Below are 21,338 nucleotides of genomic sequence, written 5' to 3' on the forward strand. Positions count from 1 at the left end.
AGGATTTGATGGATGCGCCTAAAAAAACCCAGGATCTCATCACTGGATTTTTTACACACGGGCGTCACAAAAATATCTCGTGTATCTATGTGGCCCAAAGATTCTTTACCATTCCCAAGGCTATTCGTGAAAATGTGAATTATATTTCCCTACATGGAGGTCACGGAAGTTTGACCGATACTAAGAGGATCATCCGCCAGTATACAGGAGAATCGGAGTCACTAGCTCCAGTAATCGATGACCTTACTCTGCAACGCGAATTTATAGTATTTGATCTTAGAAGATCCAAGAGCGATCCGTTATCCATTCGGGTTAGATGGGATACTAGTCTCAGTTCGATCACTGATCAATCTCAGTTCGATCCTAGTTCAAACTCAGTTCAATCCCCGTTCGATCCGAGTTTGAACCCAGTTCGATCAAAGTTTAGTCCTTATGGCCAGAAAGCCGTAGCTGAAGCAAAAAAGTCCTCCCAGCTAATCGAGTTTGCTCGGGAATATCCATCGCCTAAAGAGAGAAAACACCTTCTCGTATCTGGTGTTATAGCTAAGAACGCAGATACCTGGATTAAGTACGTCTTTCGGGAAGCCTACGGACTATCTGGTAAAACCCTGGGATCAGACTTCCAAAAATTCTTAGCAAAAGTACGGGATAGGACCGCGAAGACTGAAATTCCAAAATCTGAGACCGTAAAGGAGTTATTCTCCCGATATGAAGTCCTGAAGTCTAGTCACCCTTTGGATAATAAAAAATTAATAGAAGGCATCGGGGTCCTTTTACAGATCTTTTCTAAGGGTCATATGGACCGTCGAGCATTACGAGTAGGGATCAATAGTATTTTGTAAGAATCTGGTTGCTTTAGCAACCCATCTCGCGAAGTTTTTCCGCAGAAGCCCTAAGAATCATGGCACTTTTTTTACGTCCTTCGAAGTCAATCCGTAGCATCCTAGCTTTTAATCCAATAGCTCCTAAGGCTCGAGAAGCAAAGTTCTTAGTCATCGGATTTCTTACATGATTTACATAGTTCTCATAGAATGTAGTAAAGGGTTCATCAATACCATCCGGATATGTATTCCGTAAGAACTGATATAAGGCAATTTCCCCACTGTCACATCCAATGGCTATAAGCTGTTCAAGAAGCCACTTCCTAGTATCCTCGTATGAATCTCCGTCCATAATTTTCATATCTAGTCTTTGTGTGAATAATTGCGTAAAATCCGCATTACTTGCCCGACGGATAATCTGGACCAACTTATCCCTGGCAAGTCCCAAGGCTTGTAAAGGTTCACTCTCGTCACCAATCTTCTTTATAATCTGTCTATACAACACGCTGGATAATCCTCTATATGCCGCTTTTGCAGAGAATACTCCACAGTTCTGACACTGGTTTATTACGATTGATGTTGACATGGCTATCTTTCTTTGATTATTCGCTCACTTAGTATCCTTCACAATCTTTTTTATATATTGTTATCTTTAAATACCTGTCATTTGTATAAAAAAAAAATAACTGGCATTAAGGGATCAACCGTTGGAAAGACCGGAAGACCAGAGGACCGGAGGACTCACCATTAGGAAGCGCAGTCCTTGCACAACTTGTCCGTTAAGTCACTTGGGCTTACAGGCATGAGACATTCCCTACACAACTCAATATTAAGCTCTGCAAGTCTCGGGGCATAGTCCTCCAAAGTTCGTGGATGACCGGAAGGACCGGAGGAAGGTGTCCCGTTAGTCGTATTCTGCTGTAAGATAAAATCATCATATTCATCTTGGTCAGCTTGAATAGCGGCTCTGATTTGTTGTATATTATTGAAAGTTAACCGCTGGCCATCAAGATTTTCCTCATTATAGCGTGTTTCATTGATGATTTCATCTATAAGCTCCTCCTCTTCAGAATGAACAAGGTAGTAGTCCTCAACTACCTCGTAGTCACTCTCAACCAGTCTATGATACGTTCTAGTACCGTGTTGAATATAGCGTCCTGTATCTGTATTTAAATATACAGGTTGTTCCTGGGGTGGAGGCGGTACGGTTTGTCTACGGACAAGCCTTCCATCGATATAATCATGGGATTCCATAACTATTCGATTAAAGGTATCTCCACCAACACGGATTGGACGTCCGGTTATAGGATTAGTTATATAAGGGTATGACATGTCTTTTTTCTGTACGTGTCTACATACCTAATTGTTATCTTCAATTTACAATAACCAAGTGACATCGTCATCAGTCCTTGTCAAAAAATGCGAGGATGCCTGATGATGAGGTTACATGGTCATCAGTCCTTGTCGCAAAACACGAGGATACCTGATGAATAAGTTATTGGATTATTGGCCTAAAAAGCATTCATGGAAAAACTATGGATTATATTACAGAAAATGTGAACGGAGTTCATGTCACGTGATACCCTGAACAAATGTGTAGAGTGTCACGTGATTTCATGCGGTACGTAGATCATTTCCTTTTTGGGCGATACCCGTTCCACAAAAAATCGATTTTGGTAAAAATGCGTTTGGAACCTTGTGTAACATAAATTTCCTTTTTCGGTAATTCGGGATTACGCGGTAATGCCGGCCGGATCTAAAAAATATGACTCTGCAGGGTAATTCCTACGAAAGTCAAGTACAAAATGCTTACTCCTGTTGAGTCCATTTATACCACTCCCAGTCCCCAAGGATCGCCTCCCCATCTTTGTTCACTTAATGCATACTCTATGGTTTCCCTCTCTTGGGGGTCCACGACCATCCCATTCCTAAGCATTTTCTCCATAATATAAAGCTGATCCTCGGTGAGGCGGTTTATCCATCTTTTATAGAGGTCGTTTACATCTTCAAACGTTATCCAGTCAATTTCCCTCTTTATATAATGCTTTCCGAGAGCTCGGATTTCACAGTACACATCCCCGATCGTAGTGGCATAATTTTTCCACCTCTTATATGCCTCTCGACGAACTTCCTGCCACCACACTCTATCTACCTTACTCGCTGCAATAAGGTCAGTATCCGGGATCTTTGCGACAATGCGTTCGACTATTTCTACTGGTAATCGGTCCAACATGATGTTATGTTACTTATACTATAGCCATCTTCAATTACTGTATGCCTATTACACATGGATAAAAAATATAGACTAAATTCGTACAGGATCGTAGGACCACAGGAGCCGCTTATGCAAGAAGTTCTGTTAAGGTTTTCTCAGCCTCGTTTTTAGTAATAGCTCGCTTTGGGGGACCGGTTGATGAGTCCTTAGTCGCATTATAATACAATTCGAAGAGGGCCTCAAGCTTATCTAGGAGAGCTTGTTTATTCTTGTATGATTCGCGGATTTTTGCTATTTTAGCAGTATATGCCGCATTATCTGGGAAGAGTTTTCTGGCCACGAACTTCACATATGATACAGGAGAATTTGCCGTTTGGATTCGCTTGATATACTTCACGTGGTCCTGGACGAGGTAACTGGTTTTGCTAAACCCAGATACTAATGCGACTACTATAGTATCTTTTAATGCGCGGATAATCTTGGGGACAGTTTCGTCAGAGACAACATTAGGCTGAATGCGCGATGCCTCGTAAATAACCTCCTCACTAGTGCTGTCAGTGCTGTTAACAATGCTTGCGAATTCGGTATATGTTGACATGATTCTTTGTACTTTGTAAAAAATATAAATCTTCAGTTACCTGTTCATTCGAATGAGAAAAAATAAATATGAACCTCAGGGTTTACACTTGGGATACTGCAAGACAGTAGAAGCGTCGCTCGGCCTTTTGCATCAATGGAGAGCCTGGTCTATATAACCAGGGGATAGCGACTTTCTGGATTATCCTAGCCGCTTTATTGTTCCTTCTTTCTATATATCTCCTAAAGGCATTCTGGATCATTTCAGCATGATGAGTATAATAGTCGAAATTAAAATGCTTTGGGCAACTATATAAATGTAGTCGCACCGCTTGATCCATGAAAGCGTCAGCTCCCCATCCGCGATCAATAAAAGATTTACAGTAGGTACAGTACCACCTATTTGGTAGTCGTGATACTATTCTCCTAATGTGCACAATATAAGCATATACAGCTTGACGAGACCTTGGATAAGGTAGCCGCCTATGAAAACCTATTCTACTACAAGTCTCATAATATTGCACAGCATTCTGAATGCGCTTAGCCCACGCGTGGAAACTTTCGTCGTCTTGTCTACCTAATCCGTCAGTGTTTTGCATTTGGGTATCTCGTAAGATTACATATCCCATAGGTTTATTCAATTATGCCATCACGATATGTCAGTAAAAAATATACATACCGGTCCCTAGCAATCATGTCCAGATAACCTTGTTCGCATTTTTCACATGGCAGTATCCCGCGGTTTCAAACTTGAAAGTCTTTAGAGTCGTATCTGCATTCTCTGAACAAGTGAAAAGCGCGGGGCTATCTGGCTGTTCTTCTAAAATAAATCCGTCTGTATGGATACGTCGTACTTTATCCTTGTATGGTTGAATTGCCTCAGATGTGATTTTGCGTCCACGTGCTAATAAGAATGGGGCGATCCTGGGATACTCACCTTTGAAGGGATTACCCGGGTTTGTAAACTGGAATCGCCACTGGTCAGATCCTACTGGTATGATAGAGTCGAGTGTATGGCCCTCTGGAAATGTAAATGGGTCTGTTTGATCTGCGGTGAGTGTCTTGTAATTACGCTTCCTCTGGCATAATGCTCCCCATAATGTGTTGAGGACTCGCTTTGCCACGCGGCCAGCTATGCCACCCTGGTTTTTAATTTTGAAGAGGAAGTGTACATACTCACCGAATATTACAGTTCCAGGGATTCTCGCTTCTCTATCATATATCAATGCATTTGGCTTCCCATCCTGTATTAACTGTATATTGAGACCAAGTTTTTTTGCTCGTTGTAAGTCGATGAATGTATAGATTCCCCTTTTATTCTGTCGGAAGAGAATATTATTCCCACTTATTTTGGCACGGAATAATCCATACAAGGCATAACCCCTGTGGTCGACAAAGTCATTAAGTGTCTGGAATTTACCCCGTCTGATTGGAAAGTTCACGTTTGATTGTTGGATACTCGGGTATAAACTTGTTGCGTCATACTGTCTTCCATAGCCCTTCCACTCGTTATCTGCCCAGATTAATCCTCCCATCATTGCATCACTTAACCACTCCGCTTCTATCGGGTCAAGAGGATCATTGGCTGGAATTCCTACACTTAATCGTTCGAATAACCAGAGAGCCGTTCTTTTGTAAGACCAGTTATGGTATGATAAGTCGATTCCTAAACCGAACTTCTTTGTCTCCTGTAGAAAGGAATTCCGCTCCTCGTGGATTCTCTGATATGCTTCTTCAAGAGTTTCATATACTCCAGTCTTACGGTTTTTCTCGACGGAGATGAAAGAACTTTTGGAATTCTTAGTTTTTTGAAACTGCGCAATTGTGCAAGACTTAACTGTTTTGCCGTTGTATATTGTGACTACATTATTGGTCCCATCTTCATGGTATACAATGGGTAAATTACGCTTTTTATCTATTTTACTGGGGTGGAGTCTTCCAGGATTTAACGTGAGGGAGTAATGGCCTTCTGATAGGATGAGAGTCGCACGTCTATCGGACTTACTCTTAGAGATTCGGGTAATGTCCCCCACAATATTAATTGCGAGACTTCCTGCGAGTTGTTCAACCTTGTCCATGCATGAAACTGGGATGGGAGCATCGCGATTGAGACCTAATGCCTTTTTGATATATTCGGGCTTTTCGATTGACTTTGGCATTTTAGAGAATGTGCCGTAGATATTTTTCAGGCATTCATACAGGCAATCATTTAGCTCCCCGTTGCAACCTCCTGCAACCGGTGGGGCATCTCTCACATAAATTATGAATCGTTCAAAATAATCAGGGTCTGCGTCATCCGGTAGTTGTGCTTCATCGTAGTGATCCAAGAGTGAGAAAAGGCTAGCTGGTTGGTTTCCTGATGTCCATCCACCGGGTTTCCAGTTTTCATAGGGGAGCAGGATCTGAAATTTATGTGTCGGATACCGGGATTGGAGTCGCTGTCCAAGTTTTGCTATTGCTCCTCTGGAAAATCTTGCGCCTGAATACTGTAATTCTTTGATATCCGGTCTTGTAGGTAAAGCACGGACAATCTCTGAATAAACCATTTGATGTATTTATGAATTGTGTTCAGTTGTAATATAGGTTTTTTATACAAAAAATATAAGATAACTAAGAAGTGCCTATCTTATTAAAAGGAGTCAATCTTGCTGCATACACGATCAAGATCCTCTTCATCCCAGTCATCGATGAGTCCATTGGCGGCTTCCCATTCACGTTCCATATCAGTTTTTGGACGTTCCTCGGGGATCTCTCGCGCTTTACCCTTATCTGCCCTCATAGTTTCATAACCAGAGGGGGTGGAAATAATCTCGGCATCACGATTATCCTTGTATATTCTTATTAAATCTGCGAGTTCTTTACGGCTAGGTATTTTAGGTAAGTATCCATTATATTCGATCCAGTCCTTGAAGCGGTCTACTACCTCCATAAGGTAGTACTGGTACTCGTCCTCAATACGCGTTGTGGGACATTCCTCTATTTCAAACGCGAGTATTTCCCAGTCATATTTGTCTGACGCGTCTTGGTACTTGGCCCATAATTCCTTACCTGTATTGTAGAGATCATTGAAGGCCTGGTCTTTTGAATTTTTAACCCACGGTTTGCGATCCCATCGGTGTCTTTCATGCCAAGCCCAATGCGCTCGAGTGCCTTCCTTTGGTTCAGGATCCCGGTCAACTTCTGGTTCTGTGTCGGGTTCTGGGATAAATTGCTCTTCAGGAGCCGGTTCTGGGTCAGGCTTAGTGACAGATGCAGAAGATTCTGCGGGAGATTCGGGTTGTTGTTCAGGAGTTGGGTTCACAGTTGTAAAATCTGAGTCTGATAATAAGTCGTCTAAGACGTCGTAGTTATCTGGCTCGGGGGCAGACGGTTTTTCAGGAACTGGGTTTGCAGTTGTAGAATCCGAGTCTGATAACAAGTCATCTAAGACGTCGTAGTCATCTAGCTTGGGGGCAGATGGTTTTTCTTCCCTTAACTCTTGTAAACGTTCTTTTAAGTGGTCAGGCTTGGGTGGAAGCAGTGGAGGAGTTTTGCGAATTACAGGTGCGGGTTTTTCTTCAACGGGTTCGGGTTTTTCCTCTGTGGGTTCGGGTTTTTTCTCAGCGGATTTTTCCTCAGCGGGTTCGGATTTTTCTTGTACGTCTTGTGAATTGTTAGCTGGATTATATATATTTGCCAAGAACTTATCCAAGGCATTGGGGTCTGATGCGGGTTTCTTAGAAGTCTCTATATCAATTCCTTCTATATCTATCTCGTCTGTTTCGTGGATCCAGTTTTTGCCGAGGTATTTATTGTAAAGATCCTCCCTGGATATACTATATACTCGGGTTAACTTTTTATTTATATAAGTCCGATTACTATTTATACTCAACTCATTTGATAGGATTCTAGAAGCGTTTATCTTTGATAAGGGTGTAATGCCACGAGTTTCGCAATATGAAGTATATACCCTATAAAATTCTTGAACAGGTAGGTCGGTCATATAATTTTTCACTATGAGGTATGTGTCCTTTATAAATTGGAATAGCGGTGGAAGAGTTGAGATGATATGTTCCTGTTTGGATGTTGTCATGGGTGGCGGATTTCCATTGAAGTCTGAGTAAGTATTCGCAATGGCTCTCAAATAAGCATAGAATGCCTCACTGGCGCCTGGGTATTTCATAGCGTCACCGAGTTTTTTGAAGTAGTTGAGGTCTCCCTTGCGGGATGGTGACACATCCAAGAACACTGTGCGCCTATCATCATTATCCACTCTGAGAGCATTTTCGTTGGTTAGGACGATAGTAGACATAAAGTTTTTATAATGTGTTGGTGTCTTGTATTTTTCATGGATTTCCATTATGTCACTCGTTACCTTATCCTTTAAAGAGCGATACAGATTATTCCACTGGCTTTTTTCCGTGGGCATTTCCTCGAGAAGAAGAAGAATCTTACCCTGTAATTGCCCATTGAAACTTCCACGAATCGTCTGAGGATCGCTGGTCTTATAAACGAGTTGAGTGCCTAGGACGCTGCGCTGAATGAAATCTGTTATAATGCCTTTGCCCCAACCCTGTCCAGATTTCAGGTAAAGGATCGAGTACATCTTCCTTCCAGCAGATACACCGGCCAACCACTTGATGATATACTCAGTGAGATTCCAATCACCCGAACACCAGATATCCTGAATGTGAGAGAAGATAAATTTAACCGCGAGGTGAATTGTAGACTCAAAGGTGGATATCGGACGCAAGACGTGGAGGAATCCCGGGAAGATATTTAGATAGAGTTGGCCGGTTAAGGATCTGAAGATTCGCTGTTTATGGGGATCACAGGTTGCATTACATACATCGGTATTCTCGACCATAAACCATTTGTAGATGTTGAACTCGGTCTTTTGAGAGGGTCCTTGTTCAGGTTGTGTGTAGAATACCTTCATAATTGGACGGATAAGTTTACCAATATTTTTGTCAATAACGTGTTTCAAACTTTTACTATCCGGGTCCCACCAGAAAACCCCATGAGGATCTGCACAGGGAATGAAATAACTGCAAAGATACCTCTTGGCTTGATCGAGGTCACTCATACTCTTTGCAGCGACAATAAGCCGTTTAAGCTCATTGATACTAAAGGCTTTCGTTTGTTCACCGAATTTGGGGATAACTTGAGCTTGAGTGGTCATTTTTTCGTTCTATTAAATCGAGTACTAATTTATAGTTACCTAATCTTCAATTGCCGAATATATTTTTTCCAAAGATCCGCGCTTCTACCCGGTTATCTCTCTGTGGCTTTACAGACCTTCTAGGGGCTATTAACCTACCTGTTTACTCGGTTTGCTATCTCACTGCTTCCGACAGATGAATAGACTGAATCCTGATCATATGACAGATCTATGACAGAATGACAGATCTGGGGGGGTAAAATCAAAACTTTTTTCTGGGAGTATCCTCTCCCGATTTTTCTGAAACATCTGTCATATCCGTCATATCTGTCATACCCCTCTGATTCTATCGTATTTTCCTCTCTTTTCCCTTATTTCATTCTTTTTTAGTATATTATTATATGACAGATGTTAATGACAGATGGTGACAGATATAGGGGATTCCCTACCCCACGGAGGGGAGATGTAGGTACTGCGAGGCCGCGAGGCCGAGGTGGGTTGAGCGTAGCGAGACACACTACCAGCCCGACGACTCGGATACCGAGATTGGAGTCGCTGTCCAAGTTTTGCTATTGCTCCTCTGGAAAATCTTGCGCCTGAATACTGTAATTCTTTGATATCCGGTCTTGTAGGTAAAGCACGGACAATCTTTGAATAAACCATTTGATGTATTTATGAATTGTGTTCAGTTGTAATATAGGTTTTTTATACAAAAAATATAAGATAACTAAGAAGTGCTTATCTTATTAAAAGGAGTCAATCTTGCTGCATACACGATCAAGATCCTCTTCATCCCAGTCGTCGATGAGTCCATTGGCGGCTTCCCATTCACGTTCCATATCGGTTTTTGGACGTTCCTCGGGGATCTCTCGCGCTTTACCCTTATCTGCCCTCATAGTTTCATAACCAGAGGGGGTGGGGATAATTTCAGCATCACGATTATCCTTGTATACTCTTATTAAATCCGTGAGTTCTTTACGGCTAGGTGTTTTGGGTAAGTATCCATTATATTCGATCCAGTCCTTGAAGCGGTCTACTACTTCCCTAAGGTAGTACTGGTACTCGTCCTCAATACGCGTTGTGGAACATTCCTCTACTTCAAACGCAAGTATTTCCCAGTCATAGTCATCTGACGCATCTTGATACTTGGCCCATAATTCCTTACCTGTATTGTAGAGTTCATTGAAGACCTGGTCCTTTGAATTTTTAACCCACGGTTTGCGATCCCATCGGTGTCTTTTATGCCAAGCCCAGTGCGCTCGAGTGCCTTCCTTTGGTTCAGGATCCCGGTCGACTTCTGGTTCTGTGTCGGGTTCTGGGATAAGTTGCTCTTCGGGAGCCGGTTCTGGGTCAGGCTTAGTGACAGATGCAGAAGATTCTGCGGGAGACTCGGATTGTTGTTCAGGAGTTGGGTCCATGGTTGTAGAATCCGAGTCTGATAATAAGTCGTCTAAGATGTCATAGTTATCTGGCTCGGGGGTAGACGGTTTTTCAGGAACTAGAACCTCAGCAGATTCCTCGTCAGATAGATAACAGTCTGAGAAGTTATCTATAGGTTTATCGGTGTTTGACTCACTAGTATCTTCATCGGGATCCGGTTGTTCTTCCCTTAACTCTTGTGGACGTTCTTTAAGTGGTCAGGCTTGGGTGGAAGTGGTGGAGGAGTTTTGCGAATTACAGGTTCGGGTTTTTCCTCAGCGGGTTTGGGTTTTTTCTCAGCGGGTTTTTCCTCAGCGGGTTCGAGTTTTTTCTCAGTGGGTTTTTCCTTAGCGGGTTTCTCTTGTATATCTTGTGAATTGTTAGCTGGATTATATATATTTGCCAAGAACTTATCCAAGGCATTGGGGTCTGATGCGGGTTTCTTAGAAGTCTCTATATCAATTCCTTCTATGTCTATCTCGTCTGTTTCGTGGATCCAGTTTTTGCCGAGGTATTTCTTGTAAAGATCCTCCCTGGATATGCTGTAAACCCGTGGTGTCTTTCCACCCTTGCGTACTACTTTGCTATTTATACCCAACTCATTTGATAGGATTCTAGAAGCGTTTATCTTTGATAGAGGTGAAATGCAATGAGTTTCACAATATGAAGTATATACCCTATAAAATTCTTGAACAGGTAGGTCGGTCATATAATTTTTCACTACGAGGTAAGTGTCCTTTATAAATTGGAATAGCGGTGGAAGAGTCGAGATGATATGTTCCTGTTTGGATGTTGTCATAGGTGGCGGATTTCCATTGAAGTCTGGGTAAGCATCCGCGATGGCTCTCAAATAAGCATAGAACGCCTCACTGGCGCCTGGGTATTTCATAGCGTCACCGAGTTTTTTGAAGTAGTTGAGGTCTCCCTTGCGGGATGGTGACACATCCAAGAACACTGTGCGCCTATCATCGTTCTCCACTCTGAGAGCATTTTCGTTGGTTAGGACGATAGTTGACATAAAGTTTTTGTAATGTGTTGGCGTCTTGTATTTTTCATGGATTTCTATTATGTCACTCGTTACCTTATCCTTTAAAGAGCGATACAGATTATTCCACTGGCTTTTTTCCATGGGCATTTTCTCGAGGAGAAGAAGAACCTTACCCTGTAATTGCCCATTGAAACTTCCAAGAATCGTTTGAGGATCGCTGGTCTTATAAACGAGTTGAGTGCCTAGGACGCTGCGCTGAATGAAATCTGTTATAATACCTTTGCCCCAACCCTGTCCAGATTTCAGGTAAAGGATCGAGTACATCTTCCTTCCAGCAGATACACCGGCTAACCACTTGATGATATACTCAGTGAGATTCCAATCACCCGAACACCAGATATCCTGAATGTGAGAGAAGATAAATTTAACCGCGAGGTGAATTGTAGACTCAAAGGTAGATATCGGACGTAAGAAGTGGAGGAATCCCGGGAAGATATTTAGATAGAGTTGGCTGGTTAAGGATCTGAAGATTCGCTGTTTATGGGGATCACAGGTTGCATTACATACATCGGTATTCTCGACCATAAACCACTTGTAGATGTTGAACTCGGTCTTTTGAGAGGGTCCTTGTTCAGGTTGTGTGTAGAATGCCTTCGTGATTGGACGGATAAGTTTACCAATATTTTTGTCAATAACGTGTTTCAAACTTTTACTATCCGGGTCCCACCAGAAAACCCCATGAGGATCTGCACAGAGAATGAAATAACTGCAAAGATACCTCTTGGCTTGATCGAGATCATTCATACTCTTTGCAGCGACAATAAACCGTTTAAGCTCATAGATACTGAAGGCTTTCGTTTGTTCACCGAACTTGGGGATAACTTGAGCTTGAGTGGTCATTTTTTGTTCTATCAAATCGAGTACTAATTTATAGTTACCTAATCTTCAATTGCCGAATATATTTTTTCCAAAGATCCGCGCTCCTACCCGGTTACCCTCCTGTGGTTCTACAGTCCTTCTAGGGGTTATTAACCTATCTGTTTACTCGATTTGCTATCTCACTGCCTCCAATAAGAAAACGAACGGAATCCTGAATCAGTTTCAGATGTTTCAGAAGTTTCGGATCTGGGGGGGTAAAATCAAAACTTTTTCTGGGAGGGTTGTCCTCGCCTGACTTTTACCAAAATTGCTGAAACATCTGAAACATCGAAACACCCTCTCTGATTCTTTCTTATTTTCCTCTCTTTTCCCTTATTTTATCCTTTTTTGCTTATATTGTTATGTTTCAGATCTTGTTTCATATTGTTTCAGATGTATAGGGATTCCCCGCCTCACGGAGGAGGGATGTAAGTACTGCGAGGCCGTGAGGCCGAGGTGGCAGAACGCAGTGACGACACTACCAGCCTGACGACACAGGCTGATCAGTGATCGGACAGAACTGAAGCCTTATAAAACTGGGGAAAATCTTACCACACCACCCTCGGTTACACAGTGACATTTAGCGTCACATTGTCACGTGATTAAGGTTGCTTGCCGAAACCTAGGGGTTTAGGCAAGATGGCGTTTCGCCGAAAAGCGAAATTCTGCCAAAACTATATTAAAGTTATATTAAAAAACTGGCGAAACTTTGGAGAAAGGCGAAACTGCCGAAACTTATTATAAATGCCGAAACTGCTGAAACTCTGCCGAAACTATAATAAATCTATAGTAAAATTTTGATGAAACTAATCGTAGGATTTTGAAGAGGTTTAGACAAGCAACCTTACACGTGATATCCGCGTTCGCATTTTTTATATTTATCTGAGGGACTTAGTTTTTTTTACTAGCCTGATCCTTATTTGTCACAACCTCAGAAATCACACCCCAACAAATATTTTGTGTAACCGAGGGTGGTGTGGTAAGACTACCCTAAAACTGGTTACACAAGCGAAGCCTCGATATTAAAAATTTAGTTTTTTTAGTTTTTCTCGCCACATATACATAGAAAAGCAGCCGATCTCAAAAACTAAGACCATTTATGCTAGCTCTAAATAAACAAATTGTTTTTATCAAAATCAGACCACTGTAGCTTTGCAAGGGTTACTTTTTTTCTTGTTAATTTATAAAAACATATTGAAAAGTTATCATTTTATCGTTTCATACTTTTATTGCGTGAATTTTGGCTTTAACAAGTACTTTATTCTGTAAATTTTGGCTTCGCTATATTACTATTCTACAAAAATTTGTCCTTTTGATATGGCTTCATTGGAGAAGGGAGTTTCTTTTTTAAGGTGATCCAAAATTAAAGGTATTAAACTTTTTTTTTTCTTGTACCTTGCTTTGTCCCCAAAGGCCTAAAGTAACCACTGTAACTCACTTACTAAAAACATTTTTGAAAATTCTTCTTCAGCGCCATCCAATTTTACCCAGATTTGAAGCTGTACTAATGCAAGAATAGGATCCTTTGGAACATTAGATTTTTTCATCAATGTATGTGTATTTTTAGTTTTGGAGGTTTTGGATGAATTTTGAATATCATTTCGCATGGCTTTCAGGTTTTCTCTAAGACTTGAGGTGCCTTTCTCAGGAATGAGATCATTGAATTTTCGCCAAGACTTTTGCCTACTCTTCATATAGATAGAAATAATTCGTTCGTAAAGAAAATTTTTAGCATCATCTTTTAATTCCTGTTTTTCAGGTTCGTGTATAGAGAGCATTTGACTGGAAATATTAAAAAGTGCATTAAAAGCTCCTAACAATAGTGAGTTGCACATTAAACTATTATTTATATAATGCAGAATATTGGGACCAAGTTCTTTGTGCTTTTCAAATAACAATATTATTAATGACTCCATTTTGTACATGAATTTTAAAAAATCTTGGCCTGGAACTACATTTGTCGTCTGTGATCGAACATCTTTTTCATAGACAACTTGTTTTGAGCTTAGAATCATGAGGTGAGCACGAATGATATCAAATTTGGGATGTGATCTTGTTATTTTATCACTTTTTGTTAATTTATATATAACCCATCCAATGATGTAAGAAAACTTTAATGCTTCAGCTGGTTCTAAAACAAGAATTTTTTCAGGTTCCAGATAAGAATCAGCCGAAAAATGAGTGTGTATACTATTTGGTGTTGTTTTCTTACTAAAAGTGAGTTTGATTACATTTTGTAAAAGTAAGTATGCAACAAGCCTTTGAGTTGGAGAATCATTTAAATTAGTTATAAAAAGAAAGTCTTGATACCAAATCCCTGAACATTGATAATTATTAAGATAAATTTCAAGGTGAGAACTCCAACTGGCTAACCATTGAATTCCTGTTTTTTTTGGAATAGCTTCACTCGCCATTTTTTTAATAATGTCTTGCCATTTATGTAGTAATTTATCAATAGAATCCTGGTAAAGTATAGTTTCTATAAGATTACATCGTTCCTTTTGAAAGAAAGCAATTCTAACATTTTCTTGATTAACGTGTTCATCATGTGATTCTAACGGAATCTCAATTCTCCCCATAATCAAATTGTCTGCGAAAAGGTTTTTAAAGACATTACTAAAAAGAGATGATAATTGTGCCAAACGGATAAAGTGCTTCTGATCGGTAATATTTTCATCATTTTTTACTGAAATTTTTTTATCTTTTCGATAGTCTCTAATTGTTAAATAATATTTTAGATAATATTTGTATGAATAGGGACAATAGCGTACAAGTAAGGATATGTGTTAAATAAAATTATAATATATACCTTCTTTCTAATGTAGTAATGCCAGCTCCAGTACTATCAGCTTTTCCATAATTAATACTTTTTACTTCAGATGAAACTAATGCTGTCACTTGATATTTATTTAGAGCATGTCCATAAGATTTGAGAGTATGTGTTGAGGAGTCCCTACCAAGTTCACGAATATTACCAAAAAGCTCTTCAAGCATATCTTGTGAAATGCGTCTTGGTTGAATCATTGAACCTGGATACTTTTTCAAAAAATAGTTAATCATTCCAAGAAATCCATTAATAGATAAAATCAAATCAAATTGGCATTGTGATGAAATCCATTCTTTAGGATCTTTTTTTGTTTATTACCATCTACAAACCAATTATATATTTCTTTTAAAGTATTAATACGTGGATCTTCTAAAGATTGAAAACCGATTTTACTATGCATAATTTGACGATATTTTCGTGAATATTTAATAAATTCCTATAAAAAAAGTAAATATTTTAAAAATTATAAAATTATATTAATTGTAATAATTATTTTGTACTTACTCTTGTTCCTTCTGAGATTTTTTTAAGTTCATCAATAGATGCCAATGCATCTTCAACTTCTTTTGATATAGTATGTTCTGCAAGATCAACACGCATCTTGCTCCATGAAGTTAACCATATATGATGTTTTGTAAGTTTTGTAGCTTGAGCTGTTGCATGTTTAATTGTATGATCATATACGCCTTTTATGTGCTTCCAACTAATCTCCTTTCCATTAAACATTATTTCTCTGGAATTTTTTTCATCTATATGGCTTTTTGATAAGTTATTTCTTAATTTCTTAAATACATGTGTAGGATCACTAATAAAGAACCAATCTTCTCCAGTAATAGGATTTATTGTTTTATAATTTGTTGAAAGTCATTCAATATCATGAACAGGTCGAAGAAATTCACTAATATGATGATTAAAAACTTGCCATTCTTCAATAGGTTTATTTTTTGATCCAGGAATTTCTACAGTAAATATTGATGTAATAGAATCAAAATTTGTAATTTTTCCTAAATACCATTGATTATCTTTTGGATTTTTAAATTCACAAAATTCATTAATATTCCATTCTGATTTTAAAGGTGTTTGTGGACGAATAAAAGCTCGATCAATTGTAATTTTTGTAAAACTATCCCAATCAAGCTGACGTACAGTAAACTTTATCTTTTCAAAATTGCTATCTACAATTTCTGCTACATGATAAGATTTTTTGTCTTTTCTGAAATTAACTTCTACAAGATCACCAGATGACCACTTTGATGCATACCAATCAAAACTTTTGATATGGTTTCTATTTTCACCTGCTCCATCACAAATTGAACCAATTGTATGTATACCTATACATTCTAATTTTGCTGCAAGACTAAAAATCAATGTGTTTAAGTTATGTGCTGTCATATTATTAATGCCATAATATGATATAGGAAAAGAAAAATTATGAGTTATTGAATGCCAAACAAATTGGTGAACTTGAGTTGCAAGTTTGCGATCCTGTTTTTCAGATATAGAATTAGATAGGGAATTCTTTTCTTTTAATATTTCATGTTGACATTGTATGGCAAATTCTTGATATTCTTGCATTTCATCTTCAAAATCCAAATAGTCAACATAACAATTTTCACGTTGACTCCAAAGAAGACCTATAATTTCAAATAATTTATTTCAAAGTTAGTTATATGTATTTGTTTAAAAACAGTTAAAAATAAATAAATAACCTTTTTGAATTTTAAATGAATCATGTGAAAAAAACCCTATTCATCCATATCCCCAAACTTTATTTGTTGTTAAACTTGCTAACATTTGATGAGCAATTTTGTCTTGCCATCCCGAACATTGTTCATTTTCATTTATGTAACTTTTAAGTGTGGAGATTGATGGTAAACGCATAATTGTTTTCATTGCATTATAAGCCGCATATCCAGATTTACTATATACAGATATAGCCCAGCGCAAAAACCTGCAATAAAGAAATATTAAATTTTTTTTTTGCAAATGAATTACCATTATTTGTTTTACTTACATTGGATGATATCTTGTTCCATTCAGCTTTTTTGCTTGAATGTGAATAAGTTCTTGAAAAATAGGATGCAAGTTTGAAATATCTACATTTTTGCTAGCAATATTTTCAGAAACAGTATGAACAACATTTGCAATTTTAGTTGACACTTGTATTTCTTCTTTTTCTATTTTTTCTTGCAATCGTTCTTTTATATTTGAGATTGTTTCATTTTTCAATTTAATAATTTTTCGTTGTTCATTAACTTTTTCTGCAAGAACATCTTTAGATGCATGTATGACTTTCACAGAATTTATGCCAGCCAAATATCTTTGACGAATTTGCTGCATTGTTTTTTGTAATTTTTTCACAAGTATGCAGTCTATACGTCGGTATGCTTCACCTGGTTGACCTTGTTTTTCCAAAAAAGCAAAAGGAACGTGCTCTTTATTGGTAGTTTGTGCATTATTAATAAGCTGAGTTCCTCGAATGTATACTACATCACTAAAACCTTAAATTTCAAAATATTTGTTTAAAAAAATATATATACATATATAAAATTATATAGTAATAACTTTTAAATTACCATTAGTGTTTTGTCCATAACAAATTCTAAGAGAAAAAATATATTGTGTAAGGATTTTTATTTCGTCAAGAGATCTTTTCATTGGTTTGGCAGGAAAAGGAAGATGTGCTTCTTGTAATATTTTATCAAAAACACAAACTTCATATCCAAGTAAAACACCTTTAGCTATAATTATCATTTTCTTCTCTAATTGTCCCTCTCTTCCAAAAAAACGAAACTCAAGACCATCAGTAATTTTTTGTACTATAGTTCCCGAAAATATTCCCTCTAGAAAAATCTTTTTTTGAATTAACAAAAAAATTTCCTAAAGACTTGTATACGTAGATGTTTTCCAGTATGAAGAATAATTTGATTCACCAAGAATTGATGCAATTGATGGGCTATTAGGATTTGGTTCCAAAAAAATAGTTGCAAAGCTGACCTATGTCCTTTAAATAATCTTAAATTTTTTAGTGCAGTTATCCATTTAGAGAAAGTATCATACTTTCGATCATTCTTAACACTGTATATATAAGCTTTTTTTTCCTTTGCGTTGTAAACGGCCGAATATCAAGCACGAAAAGATGATAAAATTCAACCGCCAAATGTAATTATCAAGTATTAAGAACGAACAAATTAATCGTGGATTGGTGTGGATGGATAAATAATTAGCCGAAAAGGATAAACATTTAAGAAGAGTAATGATCTACATGATGTAATATTTATTGAATGATTGACAAAGAACCAATAGGATAAATAGAGTCGATCATTTGCGGCTTAGCGATCTTTAACAATAAGAATGATAAGAAAGAATAATTATAAGCCACAAAAGATAGATTATAAGCAAAACACATAAAGTAGATTAAAAGAACATATAAAATAATGTCGGAAAGATTAAAGAATACAAAATAATATAAAAGATAATATGAAAAGAAAGTATAAAGATGGAATATAAAAGATAACATATTAAAAAGAACATATATAAAGATAACACAGCCACAAAGGATGGGTTATAAATTATTTCTTTACGATGTAATATTCGAATAATAGAAAAGATAATATATAAAATAATATATAAGATAGCATATTAAAAGATAGTGTATTTAAAATATAGATAGTATATTAGAAAGATAGTTCAAAGATAATATATAAAGAACAGAAAAGATAGTATATAGATAGAATAGAAAGTAGCATAAAAATTGTATATATAGAGAACGGAATTCAAGGTAATTCCATAGTTCGCATCCACAGAACTCAATAAAATATAAGTTTTATTTTTTAATTATTAATGAAGTTTAATATTAATTAAAGGTAATAGGTTCGCCCTAAACTTTAATTAATGTTTGATTAATTAATTTTAATTAATGAAAATTTAAGATGAATTAAATATATACCTTTGGAAGATAATAATTCGTAGCGAGAGCTATCGCAGTTTGAAATCGAAAGTGGATATAAATTGAGAAAAATTCAGAGAAGTTAATTTTATTTTATACCGTTCAACGCTTTATATTACTAACGCTATTTATTTTGTGAACCAAGAATGTTGTTGTATATTGTTCGCTGATGTTGTTGTTCGTTAATTATGTTTTGATCACGTGTTTGTTCGTTTGATTGCTCGTTCGTTCGTTTGTTTGTTCGCTCATTCGTTCGTTCGACCATGAGAATGCCCGTTCGATGTGGCAACCTTGTAAATTGATGACAGGGGGAATTGGGGGATCTCAGCGTCAAACATTATCACGCCCTCAAAGTATTTATCCAATGCCGGGAAAAAATAAACTGTTTTTCCTTTGAGATCAGGCCTGATATGCACAAGTTCTTGCAGTGTTTCTATCTTTTTTTGCTTTTTTACTGGTGGGGAATCACTGGTACCCTTAAAAGATCATTTTTCTTGATTCTGTTAGTCATAGAAATATAAAAATATTACAATTTATTTCAAAAAAAAATAGTAACAGCGTTAGTTTCTTTTTGCAATTCACCATTTCTCCAAGTTATCTCTAATATTTGTCTAATTAAAAGGTATCTAGTTCACTGATCCAGTTTTTTTAAAGAACTAAAAGACGAACTGCAATAAAATTTATACTGGAGATAGTCACGCGTTACATTGTTTTCGGGGTGGTTTTTTTTTGAATAATCATTAATTGGTATTCGTGGCTTTTACTTAAGTAAAGTAGCGTTTTACAAAGATTATCATATAATTTTATATGTTTTTCATATGAGGCTTCAGTTCTGTCCGATCACTGATCAGCCTGTGTAACCTTGAGTTGGCCCCCCCGTTTATTTACCTATCCCCTAGGAATTACCAAAAGGCAAGTTTTGTGGGCGCGGTTTGTGTCGATCTTTCCATATAAGGAACAAGTGACATTTAAGTGTCACTGATCACGTGCAGCCACGAGTTCAAAAACATTAAGTATCTGAGGGACTTAGTTTTTTTTTAGTGTCAAAAATTTATTTGTCACCCCCGTGACACAAAAAACCGCGCCCACAAAACCGGGGTGCAAGGCCAAACGGGTATGACGTCATTTCAGAGAGAAATTTTTTTTTTTTTATATAGCCATCTTTTTTTTTCTTCGTGTAAATATTTTTGGATTGTTGGGTTATTTATTGGTTTTTTTTTTTCAGGTTAGTCTAGCTTTGCTCTAAATGGTAAACTGTAGATTTGGTTGAGGGTGTCTTTTAGATTTAGTGAACGCCAGTTGGGACTGGCTTAGGTCGAGACCTTTTTGTCAAGCGGGATCTATCCATGACGTTTCTGTGGTTTTAAGGGATTAGCCTTTTTTTTCACTTTTTTTTTTGTATATATAGATTTAGATGGCGTCTGGTGTAAACTAGTTTAGTTTTTGCGTAGTATAGTAGCGTAGTTTAGAGAAAACAATATTAATTTTTAGTCAAACACAATTAGTTAAACTTTAAATTAGAATTCTTGATCCGAATACTTAGAGCTAAGAAAGATAAACTTTCTACACCCTATAACTAAGTGCTTTTAATGTAATTATACGATCCTATTTGGATCCAGATAATTCAATAAAGTGCGTTACTATTTTTTTTTTTAAAAAAAAAAAAAAAAAATACCGAAACGGTTGTACAATGGATTTCTTGGTTACAAATTCTCAACCTCGAGACTGTGTCACTGTGACCCATGGGTCACAATTGCCTTATGTCGAAAAATACAGAACTGCGCATATACTGTACACGTAGTACAAAAATTGAATGAGCATCACAATCGTCACATCCTCTTTTTTACAAAAAATGTTTATTTAGAAATGGGAATATGGAATAATTATTGCAACGATTATTAAATTTCTGGCTTATTTATTGGTCGGAAACTGCTTCAAAAATTACGTATAGTTACCTAAATCATATGACACCTTAAACATTTTTTCAGTGTTTCACTCGGTGTTATGCCTTATGATAATCTATATCGTAAACGACGAGTAAAAATAGTGAAATATGAGAACGTGACATGGGCATTTGTATTTCCGAGAGGATATGTATATGTTTTGGGAAGATGATTTTTATATGTAACACAAAACGAAACAGTATAGGGAATATTGCATTAAACGCAAATGGAAATTTTTCGTTCATTTCTACTTTAATTATACTACTACAGATGAGATTTTAATAACTATTTTCCTTATGAAGTTAAATGTTTCCAGCTGTGGATACACAATTTACAAAATAGGCTGGTAACATGCCTCGAGGTATTTTTGACATTAATGTATGCCCTGGTATAATTAATAAAGAAATGCATTGCAACTTTTTTTTTTAAAAAAAAAAATTTAACGTGATCGAATAATTATAAATATTACAAAATATATCTATAGGAGTCACTGCAAAAAAAAGTACGTATTTGATGTAATTTATTCTTATTTATATTTATCA

At 37.2% G+C, this 21,338-nt stretch overlaps 6 protein-coding genes across 6 annotated transcripts; all 6 read right to left on the minus strand.

Annotated features, from left to right (window-relative positions):
- Nucleotides 1–2,649: 2,649 nt before the first annotated feature.
- OCT59_015596 (uncharacterized protein) lies at nucleotides 2,650–3,054 on the minus strand (the record flags this gene model as incomplete). Its single annotated transcript, XM_066140128.1, has 1 exon — nucleotides 2,650–3,054. The coding sequence occupies one exon, from the start codon at nucleotides 3,052–3,054 to the stop codon at nucleotides 2,650–2,652; it is 405 nt and encodes a 134-aa protein (XP_066002938.1).
- Nucleotides 3,055–3,163: 109 nt separating this feature from the next.
- Nucleotides 3,164–3,634, minus strand: OCT59_015597 (uncharacterized protein; the record flags this gene model as incomplete). The annotated part of the gene is made up of 1 exon (XM_066140129.1): nucleotides 3,164–3,634. One exon carries the CDS (start codon nucleotides 3,632–3,634, stop codon nucleotides 3,164–3,166), a length of 471 nt encoding a protein of 156 aa, XP_066002939.1.
- An 82-nt stretch (nucleotides 3,635–3,716) lies between these two features.
- OCT59_015598 (uncharacterized protein) lies at nucleotides 3,717–4,211 on the minus strand (the record flags this gene model as incomplete). Its single annotated transcript, XM_066140130.1, has 1 exon — nucleotides 3,717–4,211. The coding sequence occupies one exon, from the start codon at nucleotides 4,209–4,211 to the stop codon at nucleotides 3,717–3,719; it is 495 nt and encodes a 164-aa protein (XP_066002940.1).
- Nucleotides 4,212–4,304: 93 nt separating this feature from the next.
- OCT59_015599 (uncharacterized protein) lies at nucleotides 4,305–6,158 on the minus strand (the record flags this gene model as incomplete). The annotated part of the gene is made up of 1 exon (XM_066140131.1): nucleotides 4,305–6,158. The coding sequence occupies one exon, from the start codon at nucleotides 6,156–6,158 to the stop codon at nucleotides 4,305–4,307; it is 1,854 nt and encodes a 617-aa protein (XP_066002941.1).
- Nucleotides 6,159–13,492: 7,334 nt separating this feature from the next.
- On the minus strand, nucleotides 13,493–15,630 carry OCT59_015600 (uncharacterized protein; the record flags this gene model as incomplete). Its single annotated transcript, XM_066140132.1, has 4 exons — nucleotides 13,493–14,792; nucleotides 14,887–15,106; nucleotides 15,223–15,340; nucleotides 15,409–15,630. The coding sequence occupies 4 exons, from the start codon at nucleotides 15,628–15,630 to the stop codon at nucleotides 13,493–13,495; spliced, it is 1,860 nt and encodes a 619-aa protein (XP_066002942.1).
- Nucleotides 15,631–15,768: 138 nt separating this feature from the next.
- On the minus strand, nucleotides 15,769–17,658 carry OCT59_015601 (uncharacterized protein; the record flags this gene model as incomplete). The annotated part of the gene is made up of 4 exons (XM_066140133.1): nucleotides 15,769–16,538; nucleotides 16,689–16,855; nucleotides 16,919–17,405; nucleotides 17,481–17,658. 4 exons carry the CDS (start codon nucleotides 17,656–17,658, stop codon nucleotides 15,769–15,771), a joined length of 1,602 nt encoding a protein of 533 aa, XP_066002943.1.
- Nucleotides 17,659–21,338: the final 3,680 nt, after the last annotated feature.

This window comes from Rhizophagus irregularis, chromosome 23 (genome assembly GCF_026210795.1).
Source record: "Rhizophagus irregularis chromosome 23, complete sequence".
NCBI lineage: Eukaryota > Fungi > Glomeromycota > Glomeromycetes > Glomerales > Glomeraceae > Rhizophagus > Rhizophagus irregularis.